Genomic DNA, 15612 nt, shown 5'->3' with positions numbered 1-15612 from the left:
CCCTCCAGAGTGATGAGGAAGGTCCAAGGTTAAGCCAGGAAACCAAGTCAGTGAGTTAGGGTCAGCTCCAGACAGAGCAACCAGAGTCAGACAAAGCACAGCGCTTACCATGCAACTGGATTTTCAGTGACAAGGCAGGTCTGAGGTAAAACAATCTAAGAAATCATGGTCTGTGGGTCAAGGTTCAGATTAATGGGACAGGACGTTTCCTTGCTGCTCCAGCCTAGTACAGGCAGGGAATGAGAAGAATGTCATCTTAAAAGCCACTCCTGAGATGAGTCCACACTGAACCTTATTAACAGAGTCATCACTGGGGAGATCTCTGCTGAGGCTTCCTAGCAGAGCTTTTTAAAACAGTTATCTTGAAGGCTGCACACCCACAGCATTACCTATGCTGGCTCTGAGCCTAGGCTTCCAAGCCCACGAGAGGGGAAATTAGGGGGAAGATGTGCCAAGGCCTGACAGCAGACAAGTAGCTGTAATTCTGCAGGACCTACAGTTTCCTAAAGGTGCTCACCAAAACTCTGTTACTGTCCATGTGCCTCAACTGTATAGTCATGACATAGCCAGAGTGTACCTTCTCACCCAGGGACTGAGAAACACTCCAAATTCCTAGGATTTATGCATAAACATACTTAAAAGGAGAAGGATGGTTTTCAAAGTGAGAAGTCCTCTTTGGTAGTTTCCCCATGTCCACACCCAGAACTACAGAGTGGAGTCAACAGCAAAATGACTTTGTGGCAACGATGAGCTAGGGAGGATAATTGCTCCCAGTAATCCTTGTTAAGTACCTAGTATGTCAGAATAGGGAATTAAATACCACTCTCCTGAAGTCCGCTGCTTAAAGCTTTTCTACTCTTCTATTATTCACAAAGCTGGACTCACAAGACAAATTATTTTTTAAATGCTCCTGCCTCTTCTCTTACAGGTAGCTCTACATTTTATATAGTGCAGAGGAAAAACAGTCTTCCTACTTTAAAATTTAAATTTATTATTAATGCCAGTAGCCAAAATAACCCAAGAGAAAAAACAAAATTTTGATTTTGTTTTATAGTTAAAATTTTCAGTGATAGAGGGCTAAAAATCTCCCCGACCTCTTTTTTTTTCCGGTTACTGGGTATCATCATTCAGGATTCTACGAAAGGACATACTGTGCTGTCAGTTTCTTTAAGACTGTTAATTTGCTTTCTTTGTGCAAAACCAAAAGAAAACCCAAAACACAGTACTTTGTTTATTTAAAATGTGAATGCAATGTTCTTCACCAGCTACACCTCAGCAGCAACTCCGAGGCTACAAGAGCTCAAAAGGTCAATATTGCTGCCCAGAAACTGATCCTTCTGACAACTTCTGCTCTCAGATGAGCTTCTTCCCCTAACCCCTACAAATACACAATATTACTCTGCTTAAAAACCAAGTAAGGCTTGCACTTATCTGAGTGAATTCAAAGCTCAAATGTAAAATCACAGCATTGCACTTACTCATTAGGCTCATACGCAGTTCTAGTGCTACCCACTCCCCAGTCCCAGCTGAAGAAAGATGCATGTATGGCCATATCCTTCCTTTTGAGACACACATGGTCCACTACTAGAATGCAGCATTAGGATTTCTGGGTGTCTAAGAAGTGACAGTGGCTTGATTGGGCAGCAAAACCAGTTAAAATTCTTGTAAAAGAGAAAGATCACTCTGACTTGGTCTACCTTACTAACTATTGGTTTGACAGGTGCAATATAAAATATCTGCACCTTTGTTAGAACAGATATAACATATTCCAGTTTCATAACACATAACCAATCTAGTACAGCTACTGTGCATTAAGTACACATTCCTACACATGACCTATTTTTTTAAACAGACCAGTTATTAAGTCACAGGAGGGCTTATGATTTGTTGAGTTCATCTACCTACAAGAGACAGCTGAGCATGGCAGAAACAAAAAAAATGAAAATGAGAAACTGTTAAATATTAAAATGTTTTCTTTTTTAATTACTAACGTATAATAAAGGCTACAGTTGCATATTCTTTAGCATACCATATGACCACAGAGACTTCATCACAGCAAATCAATGAAGTATTGCCTTTGTACGGTTTTTTGACTGTATCCAAAGTATTCACAGGCTCAGCCTACTTGAAAAAATCTGCACTAAATTTTTGCAAAGTATGGGAAAAACAAGACAACTTAAAGTATTAATCTTGCAAAAGGATCCATAGATAAGCTTATAATGAAATGTATAAGTAATGCTACTGTATTCAGTACAGATACCCACACAAGAGCTAAATTATTTACATGATCGAGTTTTTGCAGGACTATGGTTTTAAGCTTCACAGAATCAAAGAATAGTTTGGGTTGGAAGGCACCTCAAAGCTCATCTAGTTCCTGCCACAGGAAGGGCCACCTTCCAATAGACCAGGTTGCTCAAAGTCCCATCCAACCTGGCCTTGAACACTCCCAAGGAGGTGGCAACCACAGCTTCTCTGGGCAACCTGTTCTGGCGGCTAACTGTCCTCACACTAAGGAATTTTTTTCACAATAAAGAACTCTAGAAGCCATTCTCCCTTGTCCTATCCCTACATTCCCTTGTAAATACATACTTTAAAATATTTACTTGGAAATTCATTGTTTACACTTTTGAAACAGCACTGGAATATTTCTCTATAGATAAAAACGCTTTAATATGAAGAATCTTTTCTGAAAAACAAACTGCTCTGAAAATACAATTAGAAGGATTCTGACAAAATTCAACTTCAAGAACCTAGCTGAAGTATTTAAGTTGGGGACTCAGACTCTTTGCAAGCATGAGTCTCAGGAAATAAATTCAGAAATTCTCAGCATTCATTTCTCTCAAGGTCTCTCCATGTGAGACAGGTCAGGCTCCTCCACAGTCATGTCAGAACTTTTTCTTGAGACTTACAGTTACCTAGCTCAATTGAATCATCTCAGTTAAAAAAAAAAGAAAAATAATAGTACAATCTGAAACTATAACTTGACTTTTAAACACCTAGAGTTAATGTTTCCCAATATTTTTACAATTCTTACAGAAATGTTTTAGAAAAAGGCAACAACAACAACAAAAATAATCTTGCTTTTACCAGTTCAGAAAAAGGCAACAACAACAAAATAACCTTGCTTTTACCAATTCAGAAAGTAGTATTTTTCCATGAAGAATTACATATTTTATATATATTATTATTAAGAAGACTTTGCTTCAAGCTGCTATCTGAATTTAAAAGAAATAAATGTATGATGCCTTTTAAATAGCAGATAGAGTAAATAAGCACCTAAGAAATATCCAAAAGACATTAGAAGGGAAAAAAAAAATAAAAATAAGCTATAAGTTTTTCCTGAGGGAACAGTCTCACCATAGCAGATTTTTTGCTACTATTCAGATGATTTCAAGAAAGCTAGGTTTGTCAGACCAATCATAATGACAGCCTTTGGTATTTAAGGCATACTATAACAGCAAATGCAGAAAATACTACAGAAGTTACGATTTGACTAAATGGATCTTATACATTGAAAACACAGAAAAATGTAATATTCTATAGATTTAAAAATTATTTGTAAGATTTCTACAAACCTCTGTGCCACTCAGTACACTTTGAACAGGATGAAGCAGGGCATCTATCACTGCATCTGTATATAAACATTCAGCAGCACATCCTGTCTGATCACAAAAAACTTGCAGAATCTCCATAACAAGACTTGCTGGAGAATAATTGTCTGGTGAACACAAGAAGTATTTATTTATATTTTAGCTTAGACAGGCATATCTATATGGCTTATATACATGCTTCTGAATTATAATTTTGCTAAGTACTGATTTAACACAGAGCAGAAAGAAGGTAAGGCAGAAAGGGAAAAGAAAAATCTTCACAAATAACACACCCAAATTAAAAACTGCACAAGAAGTTACCAGGTGCCTCATTATAATCAGCAGATATTAAAAGCCAAGCATTTACCTGTATGCCCTGCCAAAGCTGTCTTCGGGTAACTTGGAGAGTAATAAATAAGCTGAGTAAACAACACCAACAGATCAGTTATGGATACACGATCTATTAAAAAAAAAAAAAAAAAGGAAGTACTCTGCAAATTAATGTGCAACTTTAATTTCACAAATAAAATGGATTTTGTAAATATACATTGTAAACAATTTCTTGCTATATTGAGGAAATCAACATATGTACAACTGGTAAAGGACATGCACATCCCTGGGATTCTACCAAAGTATTTCATGATCAGTTTAGAAGCCTTCATCTTGCTCCCAATTTAGCCAATTGCAATTTTACCAAGTCTTCCATCCAAACAAAAAAAAAAAAAAAAAGGCAGCAAACATCTGAGAATACTGAATATACACAGCTGTAGGACAAAGCGCTACCTTGCTATTGGATTAAGTGAAGCAACTGGAAAAGAGACAAGCTGTCAGACAACTCTTCCTCAGGTCTGAAACAAAAACGTGTAGCTAAATGTAGGTTGGGAACTATTGCTCCAAGCTTAATGTAATTATGCTAATAAACTGGACAACTTGTGAGGGAAGCATTGTTATCTACGAGGCTGAGAAGGACACTTAAGACTGAGACTGTTACTTTTGTAGTGGAAAGGAAAAAAAAAAAACATCACCAATGGATTACTGCTTGAATAGTCTTGCACAGGGAAATGACAAAAGCCTTCTATTAGATGTTTCTTCCTCACAACTGCTCTGTTGGATCTATTAAGTCCTGATCCTCAAAACAGAGGGAAAAAATACCTTCAAAAGTCTCAGAATTAGTATACAGTAATGTTTTGAATTCTACACTGAATTAATAGAGACATTAATGTAATGGAACACTACAACCCTCTCACACTTGTATTTGCCAACCCTGCACAATGCAAATTTCGCTGGGTGTCCAACAGCTTTTCCATCTCTTACCTTCTGTCCTTATTAACACATCTGTTCCACAGGTACCACCTTTTCCTCTACCATTGTTTTTATTAATAGGTTAAGCTCAGAGCAATCATTTTCAATGCACAATTAGCTTGAAATACTGGGTTTCACACCTGAAAAGCAGTTCTGGTCCCTGGATATGTCTCTATTCCAATCAATTATATTGATAGTTCAACAGAAGTTATTATTCATACCTAGAAAGACTGAATCCCATAGTAATCAAACTCCTTCAACATGAAATTCACATATTAAACATAAGGACAAAAAGCAATCTATTCAACCACATCCATCAAAGAAACTGTGTTGATGCTCAAAGTTACCCATACCATCTTTTAAGAAAGGTTTCCAGGCACAGAATTATTGAACAGAGTACTGTCCTATAATGTCCACGATGTTGCAGTGGAAGCATATCAAGCATGGATAAAGTGTTTCCCAACAGGTCCCATTTTCCTCAGCCCTCCCCTTACCTTTTTTATTTTTCAGCTGTACCGGAAAGAGATTTTGGCCTTGCTTATAGATCAACAATCTTCCTAAAAGGCACAGTGAATGAACAAAATAGACATACTGCAATTCTTGTCCAGTGTAAGAAAAGTTCTGCTCATCACCTTTAGCAATAAAAAAAAAAAAAAAATTAGAACTTGACTCTTTTAGTTTACTTCACTAGTTTACTTCACAATACCTAGCTATTACCTGCAACATAATATGGATCATTTTGTATATAAAGACAGACAGCTTAAGTAACTGCTGTTACTTTATCACTGTTATTAGTTCTCTCTCAAAAGACACACATACAATATTTTGGGAAGAAAAAGAACAGATAGAATGTCTTCCTCCTGAGGCAGCATACTGAAAGACCTAGAGAACGTGGATGTACGTGCATACAATGCAAGCCATGCAAAGATACTCACTACAATATTGATGGGAGAAGTCACTCACACTGGAATTTTTATTAACTCGTGCCTTGCAAGATTCAAAATAATCAAGACATTGCTGGACAGCTGCATTAATCTGTGAAGAAAAGCACAAAATAATAAAATACCTGATATTTTACAATAACATCATTCTCTCTTGTATCCAAGTACTGTCCTTTAACACAAGAACCTGAACAGCCACTTCACAGCAAATACCTCATGTTTCAGTGCTTTGGATGAGTTAACCAACAGGACGCAAAATTTTACAGGATTAAAACACAATTATTATTACATAGAATCATAGAATAGTTAGGGTTGGAAAGGACCTTAAGATCATCTAGTTCCCACCCCCCTGCCATGGGAAGGTACACCTCACACTAATTATCACACTACCAGCTCTATAAGCATTAAGACAGTCTACAAAAAAAGAGCACAGAAAATAATGAAAGTTTTTTGCGAAGTTGATGGCAATCTGTGATTGCCATATTGTTGTTACTGTGGAACCTCTTTATTGTCAACACATGAAAAACTTTGCCTTGAACACATTTACTAAACTGTAGGTTTAGTTGTTGGGTGCTCCCAGTACTATTACTGTTCTTTACAGGAGTGTTGTATTATTATCATAGCATTGTCACCTAATCAATGCAGATAAAAGTGTAAAAATTATCAGCATGGATTTAGAAAAGAATCATAAATATATTAAAAAAAAAGTACATTTTTGATTTATTACAGTTTGGAGCTGCTAAGATTTACTCACAAGTGTAAATAAAATATACAGTCATACCTAATAAAAAAAAATAATTGGATGTTTACTCTATGCTTGCAAATTAAGCTACCCTGCTCATGGACTTCCTATTATAAACTTTTTGTTGCATGGAACACACTTTATTCTATGCTCTGCTCTATGCATACAAAGACAAACAGCTATTATAGTTGTCTGTATCCTTGTCTCCCATCTTAAGATTTTATCAGTCACATATATCTTACATTATATTTCATCTGTACTACAAGATTTTACAAAACATAGCCAAAGTCCTGTCTATATGAATAGATCTCACATCTGTATTGGTCTTACTGACACGAATGACAGTTCCATCCCACTGAACAGATTTGTCCATACAGAATATGTGACAAGATTTAACACCTCCATTACTAAAGATGTTTTCTCAGTTCGATTTATCTTTGAATACTTAATGCTTTGTATCACAACTTTAAGAACACAATGGTGGTTTTTTAGTTTACTTCCATCAAAAAACCCAAATTCAGAATAGAGGTTTCATGATTTTTCATGCACTGTTTGCTATTTTATACATTGTCAGAAATAATTCTTACTATGAAGTAACATCAGGAATTAAGAAATAATAATCCTAATTAAACACCTGCTATAAAACATCAAAAAATTTCCTCTTACTCAGAGCCGGTCACATACCCTTCTTTGCATTTAACAGTAAGTAATTTAAGGAAAAAGAATTTAAAAATAAATTTTGAAAATCCAAAAGGCTTACCCAGCTAAACAACATGGAATAGGTATGACAAAACGGAAAAAAGGAACACACATGTTCAAACCACAAGCTGCAAAGCAGGAACAAGTTCCAGATAAATTTACCTTGGGAAATACTTACCAAAGATTTGTATTTCTTTTCCAAAAGCCTAAGTACCACTGCTCTGCTGTAATACGCATGCTAAAATGACAAAGACAACCTGATGTCAACTTCAAACATGTAAATTTTATTTTTTAATTAAAAAGTAAAATTATCTCCAATTCTGTTCTCTTAGAGATCCCATGCACAGTACATATTCAATGTATTGAACTCCAGATTGTGAAAACTAAATTATACTCAACCGAGTCTTTTGTTTGCAGTACATTTAGGATGACAAAAAAAAAGTCATTAGAAAAACATGTAGCAGAACACACAGTAAACAATAACCACATTGAAACGTTACATTACATGCTTTGGCATAGCCATGTAAATCCTAAACTATAATTTTACATATGGTAGGCTGGAAAAAGCTCTAATGTCCTCTGGAGTTTAGCAAGTTGTGTGGGGCGTATCATTTATGTAACTGTACTTTCATGCTCCTCATTTCTTCCAGAAAAATACTTATATCTTTTGATGGCTGTCAGTCAGTCATGACAAAAGGGACTGAAGTCACAAAGCGCAGTAAATTCTCAGAAATCTTATGAAAACTATTAACTGAATAGAAATGGAGGGAGATAGTAGCATTAAAGGGCAAAGGACATACATGCCTAAAAAAACCACCAGACTTCCTTAATTACAGTGTTCATTATAGGTTGTTATCAGGAACAATGGGTCTGTGATAATAACAGTCATAAATCAAACTTTTCAAAATACATGTCAGACATGAACAAGTCATGGGTTGTTGGGTTGGAGATTTTTTGCTTACCGTCCACTTTTTAAACCATACTGCTTTGATATCTAGCAAGGCCAAGAAGTAGACTGGACTCAAAAAATCTGGACAGGCAGGATGATTAGGCTCGTGGTTTACTGTCAAAAGTGAGAAGGTACTATCTACTACTTCCTCCATGTACCTTATGATACAAATAGAAAAAAAATAACAGAAATCAAAAACTACATAAATCTTTCCAGCAGTAATACCCAGGGAAAAAAATTCTTGTAAAACCCTGTTGTTCAGATAAATCATAAATATCAACATCATCTTTAACTTGATCTTGTAAGAATATTCATTCTCTGTATTAGCATGAATAAAACTAATATTAACATACTCATGTATTCTCCTAAATTATTTCATGTTTTGTAAGTACCAAGTACTACACTTGTTACTTCTTAAAGCATCCAAATTATTTTTGTTAAGAAACACTTGGAACGCTTCAAAAGCTAAATAAGCAGCTTAATATGATCAACGACTACTCCTATACAACTTCCCTATTACACCACTGACTAGTCATTACGTATCTTGTAATTAACCCTTTGCTAAGCAATTACATGCATCTAATTATACATCAGAAGTCATTAAATTAAGAAACAGTGATAGGTTTTTGCATGTAACATACTTTTCTGGATGCCGAATCCAGGAAGACGGAGCTTCCTTTTGGTACTCATTTAAAAGGCGGACCTGAAACATAATTATTAAAATTTAAAAAGGAATAATGCATGGTGGTTTAGTAATGATAAAAAAGGTACAGAGAGTTTATTTATACCTTTCTAAGTAAACGATCTATATCTGGGTTAGATACATCCAGACCAGCTGAAATACAGAGAGAAAATTCTCCAGAAAGAAAGTACAACTCCAAGTGTCTTGCTAAAAAACAAGAGAAACAAAAAAAAATCTCCATGAAACTGTGGCAAAACAGACTATATTGCACATGAATCATGAAGTCTTAAATATAACTAAATGTACATACCTAAACTTGTATACAGATCTCTTGTCATATTAAAAGGAGAAGAAGAAAAGGCTTTTGCATAGAACCTAAGAATTTTCTCCTAAGGGAGAAAAAGCAAGCAATGTATTAAATAGTCATGTAACTGTGTATTATTATTGCACAATAATCAAGATGTAGTGGCATTATTCTTAACATATATTGCTCTGATATCCACAGATGTTAAGCATAGTTCATAAAAACATACAGTTTCGGACCACAGAAACCTCCAGCCTAAAGGAAATTTTATTCAAATACTTTAACTAACAGCACCAAAGTGTCACTGAGATACAAATAACTAGATCGGGGTATACTGCTGTAGTTTTCCATTAGCATTAATGTTTTCATGTTATTAAACATACAAGTGACTTGTAACTAGCACTGTTTTAAAAGAAATTGTATACTTTCTACGATGACAGAGAAGTACATGACAGCAGCTGAGGCAACTTTCCTATTAATTTGGTAATCACTTTAAAATTCAAGGAAATAAGAAAAAAAAAAGACTTAATTGGCATAATAAATAATCTAAAAGCAGTTTAAGTAGCTGCTATGTTTTTCCTCATCAGGGCCTGTGTAATATTACTATCTATCATTTTCACCATGGAGCACATACCTGACTTAAATAGGAAATATTAACATGATATGTTTTACAGAAGACTTTTGCCAACTTTTATTTTCACATGTCTGCTAAAAGATATTCAAACTTCTTCATTCCCATTAAAAGATACGTGAGTACTCCAGTCTCTAAATATTCTGAAATTTGAAATATTGAAATCCTGTTGTAATCCTTTAAATTAAGACCTACTGAAATCATACAGTTCTTTTACTTCAAAAACAGTTTGTGATACATAAATAACAAAATGTCTTGTGACACTGCTAGACTACTCATAACATATATTTAACTTCTGAGACCTCTTCAGTACTCTTTACTATGGCTATACATCTGATAACTAAATACAGAACGTTAGCTTACACTGAATGCAGCATCAGGATCTGACAGAGACATCGTTAGATGCTTACGCAGATTTGGCCAAGTCTCAGAGTTCAGTATATCAGAGGGAGGGGCAAAGCACAGTGTCTGCAATGCTTCTTGGCGAATCTGAAGTGGTCAGAAAGATAAACACCACAAATCCATTAACAGCAACCTCTCAAATATTTAATTTACAATATAATTTGGAGGAAGGAAGGAACAGGACCCAACTGTACAACAGATAAGGAATTCCAGAATAGTTACCTTCTGCTATATTTTTATGGCAATTTAGACAAAACACTATATCACTGAGATCAGGTTAAAAAAAAAAAAAAAAGGAAAAAAAGCACATATTTGAAGAAGTAACAAAACCGCTTCATGTAAGTTTTCAATGCTGGGTGCAAAGATAATGTTCTACTTTCTGCTTGTACTCAGACACGTTTTTATCAGGGCATATAGGAAACTATCACCAAATAATATAAATGTGCCCAGCAGCTCTCCAAAATGTCAATAAATAGGAAACAGAGTTATTAGACACTGTTTTACTGCTGAATTTCATCAGCATTATAATCTACATAATTTCAAATAACTTTTTTTCAGTTTGAAGACAACTGTAATCTCTAGTAATTCATTTCATATTACTGAAACAAACTGGAAATTTTAACAATATTTAATAGCATCAGACTTTCTACATGGTTTTCTAACAAAACTTAATCAAAATGTTTATACCAATCCCAACCTAACATGCATTTTTCAACTGGCAGACAATCCCAACCAAATGTTACTGAGACAGCATTCTCAAAATGATGCCTTTAAAAGCTTCAAAAATATCAGCAGCTGGTACCAATTGATGGTTAGAGACCCAAATTAGTACTGCCGCTGACAGGAAGGCAAACCTAACTTGGACTTTATATTTTCCCTCTGGCAGTAGCTTGTTAGCAAACCAGCAGGAGGTAACACAAAGGACAACACGAAAGTTACCAAGGACAAGGGACACATATACAGGAAAATAAGCTTCAATAATTTTATCTGACAGAACAACCTTTTCCAAACTATAAATGCCCATCTATAGGCACCTAAACTCCCAACAAAACAGATACTTGCTACAACACTAGTTTTTGAAGCACATGGTTATGAGCAATGAAATACTGAACTGCAGAGCAGTTGCCATTGCACTGAAGCCAAGAGATACAAACCAACAAAGACAAAGACAAGATTCCACTTAGGTACATATGAACTCTTACGTACGCAGTCTGTTTTCTAATGTGCCATAAATATTCATCATTAACATTTTATTTCTGCTTTTAAACTTACTTCCATAGGCTGAATAGGGTCAAGCCTTTCTACAAGCAGCTGCAATTGTTCTTGACTCAAGAACGTGTAACTCTGTAATACGTATTATAGAATGATCATTAGTATATTTTATTAAACTGAACAGCAGAAGATTAAAATCATCACTCTTTCTGATATCTAATTTACTTTTAATAATTAGGACTTCAACATTTATATTAACATTAAAATCAACATTTTATATTCTGCTGCCATTTGCCCAAAGTTAAATTTACAGCAACAAAATTACTGTTACATACTTGACTTTGCTTTAAAGTTTCCTATATCTTCGTAAAATCCCTTGTAATAATTCTTTCAGTAAGCAATATAGCATAGCGCAGTACTCTGGAAATGAATTGCAGAAGTAAAATCACAAAAATTTAGATGATGTATTGCTTTTACCACTATTTTATCTTTTTATCTACAGTACTTGCACAGGTACTTTAGAGCATATGACCAACATATTAATCTCATCTAGCATATGCTATCTAAAGGTTAGATAGCTAGCATACGCTTAGTACTTCAGTGCGAGAGAAAAGTAATTAATCAGTCTTGGGATATATCAAAGACAAGGAGGATGAATCATCTTCTACAGCTGCTCTCAGTCTCCACAGACAAACTGAACAATTTTGCAGTATCATGCTTATTTCGTAACAGAGAGAGAGAAAACACATTGTACTTGGTTGAATGAGGAGTCACTGTCGGAACAGTTGTCTGTGTAATAGCCACTCCGACGTTCTTTCTTTGTTTTACTATCCAGCTCCTTATTATGCATCCGATCTTCTTCAAACTTGTTAATCAAAGATTCTACCACAACCATCATGACATTCTTCAAGGCATGCATCATTTCTCTGTATCTTCAAAGTAAAAATTATTTTAATATTAAAGAGCATAAGAATCCCCAATTAAGAAAAAAAATCTCTAAATCATGAATAACTGAATATGCCATAATGTTACTTAGACCCAAACTCAGTGAATTTACAGAAATGAATGAAAAGCAAATGCAAATCCAAAATGAGCAACAAAAGATATATGTACCTTAAATGTTTAAAATAACTATATTTTTGAGGCTTTATGTATTTCCTAGAAATAACAGCTGTATATACGAAAATCCATCTCATAAGCACTACAGACCACTGTTTGAAAGAATCACAGCAATTATCTGCCTATGCAAATCTGAAATACAAAGCATAAAGATTCAGTAAGATTGCTACCAGCCTCTGTATTCCAAGGAACAGTTATTTTAATATCCATGGGAATGTGAATAAAGTTAGGAGGGAAGAGATGATTGAGAAAAGAATTAAATTGGTACTCACAGAGCTTTTTTTTCTATTTATAACTTCTTTACTAAATACAGTGTTCAAAGGCAATTAATCTGGACTATAGACCCCTGTGGTAATACGTTCTTTTGCACATCTACTTATTTCTGACCATCTGAAAGCCTGAGCCAAAAAATCTTGGATAATTATAGACAGTTGGTCTGCATACCAGTTCTACATTACATGGACAGCACTGCAGAAGCATCTTCGGCTCATAATAAATTCAACAAGTTTAGGTCATAGCTCATAATCTCAATTCCAGAGTGAGATGAAGCATGACAAATTGCAGGGTAGAGTGGGAATATCTAAATTGCTTATCACTGGTTTGTGAAAGCAAAGAATCACTTTTGTTACCCACTGCTTCAGAATTTATTTTTTCAAAACAAGTTCTGGCAAAGAAAATGGAAGACAAAGGCCAAGAAGAAGCAAAAAAGTGAATTATATGTATATACACTCACTCTTTTGATTCACGGGTCCTCTTAGTAACATGTTGGACAAGCATGTTATAGCCAGATGCTTCACCCTGACTTTGAGCAGAAATACATTTTTCTGTTTCTTCTTCAATCACAGATCCCACAGCGCTATTTAGACATTTCCTAAGGTATTTCACAAACTCATAGCTGCAACAAATATACAATAATAAAATGTTATTTCCTTAAGCTCACCATCAAACATTTTCAACATTACATGTGCTATCTTCTATCCCAGCAGACCTGTTACTTTAAGGTGAGGTTTTATGACTTTATCGGTGTAAAAAAAACACAACAAAGTTTGATTTTCTTCAATATGGTCATTATCAGAAACAACCATACAATGGTTTGGGTTGGAAGGGACCTTAAAGAACATTTAGTTCCAAACTCCCTGCCATGATCTAATAGATCAGGTTTCCCAAAGCCCCATCCAACCTGGTCTTGAACACTCCCAGGGATGGGGCAGCCACAGCTTCTCTGGACTACCTCTTCCAGTGTCTCACCACCTTCACAGAAGAATTTCTTCCTAATATGCAATTTAAATCTACAATATGAAATAGCTCCTAATTTCCTTTTGCACTTCTTTTAAATGAAAAAGTCTACTCAGACAAAAGGTTAAGGTTCTGTAGACAAAAATCATAGAATATCAAAAAATCTCAAATTTAAAATTCCACAAGAACCTTACTTGGGGCATCCTGAATATAACACTGTCTTATGGTATATCCTGGTATTACTATTTATGCCATTGTATATGAAAGGTAACACAGAAAATACAATTTATAAATTCTAGCATACAAGCATGCTAGAAGGTTTTCTGAAAGTTTATGAAAGTGAGGGAGGAACATCTCCCTTATGAGGAAAGGCTGAGGGAGCTGGGTCTCTTTAGCTTGGAGGAGACTGAGGGGTGACCTCATCAATGTTTACAAATATGTAAAGGGTGAGTGTCAGGATGATGGAGTTAGGCTTTTCTCAGTGATGTCCAGTGATAGGACAAGGGGTAATGGGTGTAAACTGGAGCATCAGAGGTTCCATGTGAACATCAGGAAAAACTTCTTTACTGTGAGAGTGACAGAGCACTGAACAGGTTGCCCAGGGGGGTTGTGGAGTCTCCTATGTTGGAGATATTCAAGGCCCGCCTGGACAAGTTCCTGTGTGATGTACTCTAGGTTACCCTGCTCTTGCAGGGGGGTTGGACTAGATGATCTTTTGAGGTCCCTTCCAACCCTTGGGATTCTGTGATTCTGTGAAAGTCAGAATGTCCTGACAGCACACAGAAGATTGCACTCTGTCTGTGACTACATGCGTGTCTCAAACTTAAAGAAATTGGCACTTAACGCTTTTATTAGATAATAGCAGAAACTAGTTTAAACAAAAAGATAAGCAGATAGGGGTTTCAAAAGAGAGACTGCCACTGGATTCCCTGTATTAGCTGCAGAAATTGCTAAAAAATATTGCTCAGAATGGGTAAACTTTCTTTTTTTTTTGTTAGTCTTTCAATTTGGGCAAAGGACAAGACAAGCAGAAACACACATAAAAAAGTAAACATACATAAACAGTAGATGCATCATTGTATTTTCTATGCATCATTGTATTTTCATTACGTCAAACGCAGATGTGCAACCACTTTGTGTTAATTTGGCTAAACACAGAATGAGAAAGTTCAAATAAAAAAGTCAGTTCACCATGTAGGTACAGAGTCCAAAGCTGTAAAATGCAAATATAAGCAAAACCAGGCAGCAGCTTTTGCCTTTCTTGTGTGTATATACATAAACAGACTACATTCAAGATATATATAAAAAATAAGCATCAAATACTGTCTTGCATCAAGATACATAACTTCCTCACTGGATTGCCTACCTCAAGTTCCATCAGGTACACCAGTCCCATCTCCCCCTTATTTCCATTCCTACATCACTTTTCATTCTCAATGAAAGTAACAGAAATACACCTCAAGAAAGATGCAAACGTTTAATTTCATTTGTCTTTGAGGCTGTCTTTTTACTTCTGCAACAATGAAACTGCATGACTCTCCACTGAACAAAAGCTTTCATAAAACTTTCTCCCAATTGTTTTATGACAGTAACATTTTCAGGGTATACATTTTTTGCACTGACTGCTTCATCCTGAAATACATAGCAATCACATCCTATTCGTGCCCCTAAGCTTGTGTCTCCTTGATGTCATAGCCTTGATCTTCTGCATCATTCTTCCACTTTAAAAATGTTTTGTAACAAGTAAGTGTTTCAGCAATTACAGAACTAATTCTTCACATGTAGAATCAAAAAGGAAGCACG

The 15612-nt window shown here is 35.3% G+C and overlaps 1 protein-coding gene across 1 annotated transcript in view; it reads right to left on the bottom strand.

The window, feature by feature from the left end:
- The window catches only part of TBC1D32 (TBC1 domain family member 32), a gene marked incomplete at its 3' end in the record, with an annotated part of 82318 nt that overhangs the window by 63195 nt on the left and 3511 nt on the right, over window positions 1-15612 (bottom strand). The window contains exons 2-14 of the mRNA XM_080614891.1: window positions 13307-13468; window positions 12209-12386; window positions 11515-11586; window positions 10204-10329; window positions 9216-9294; window positions 9012-9112; window positions 8865-8926; window positions 8237-8381; window positions 7453-7512; window positions 5828-5927; window positions 5387-5524; window positions 3958-4050; window positions 3576-3718 (exon numbers count right to left, since the gene is read on the bottom strand). Of these exons, the coding sequence (XP_080471017.1) occupies window positions 3576-3718; window positions 3958-4050; window positions 5387-5524; window positions 5828-5927; window positions 7453-7512; window positions 8237-8381; window positions 8865-8926; window positions 9012-9112; window positions 9216-9294; window positions 10204-10329; window positions 11515-11586; window positions 12209-12386; window positions 13307-13468 (1459 nt within the window). The remainder of the gene's footprint in view (window positions 1-3575; window positions 3719-3957; window positions 4051-5386; window positions 5525-5827; window positions 5928-7452; window positions 7513-8236; window positions 8382-8864; window positions 8927-9011; window positions 9113-9215; window positions 9295-10203; window positions 10330-11514; window positions 11587-12208; window positions 12387-13306; window positions 13469-15612) is intronic.

This window comes from Psittacula echo, assembly GCF_963264785.1.
Source record: "Psittacula echo genome assembly, chromosome: 4".
NCBI lineage: Eukaryota > Metazoa > Chordata > Aves > Psittaciformes > Psittacidae > Psittacula > Psittacula echo.
The sequence above is the reverse complement of the archived record's forward strand: the minus strand, read 5'-3'. Positions and strand labels throughout refer to the sequence as shown.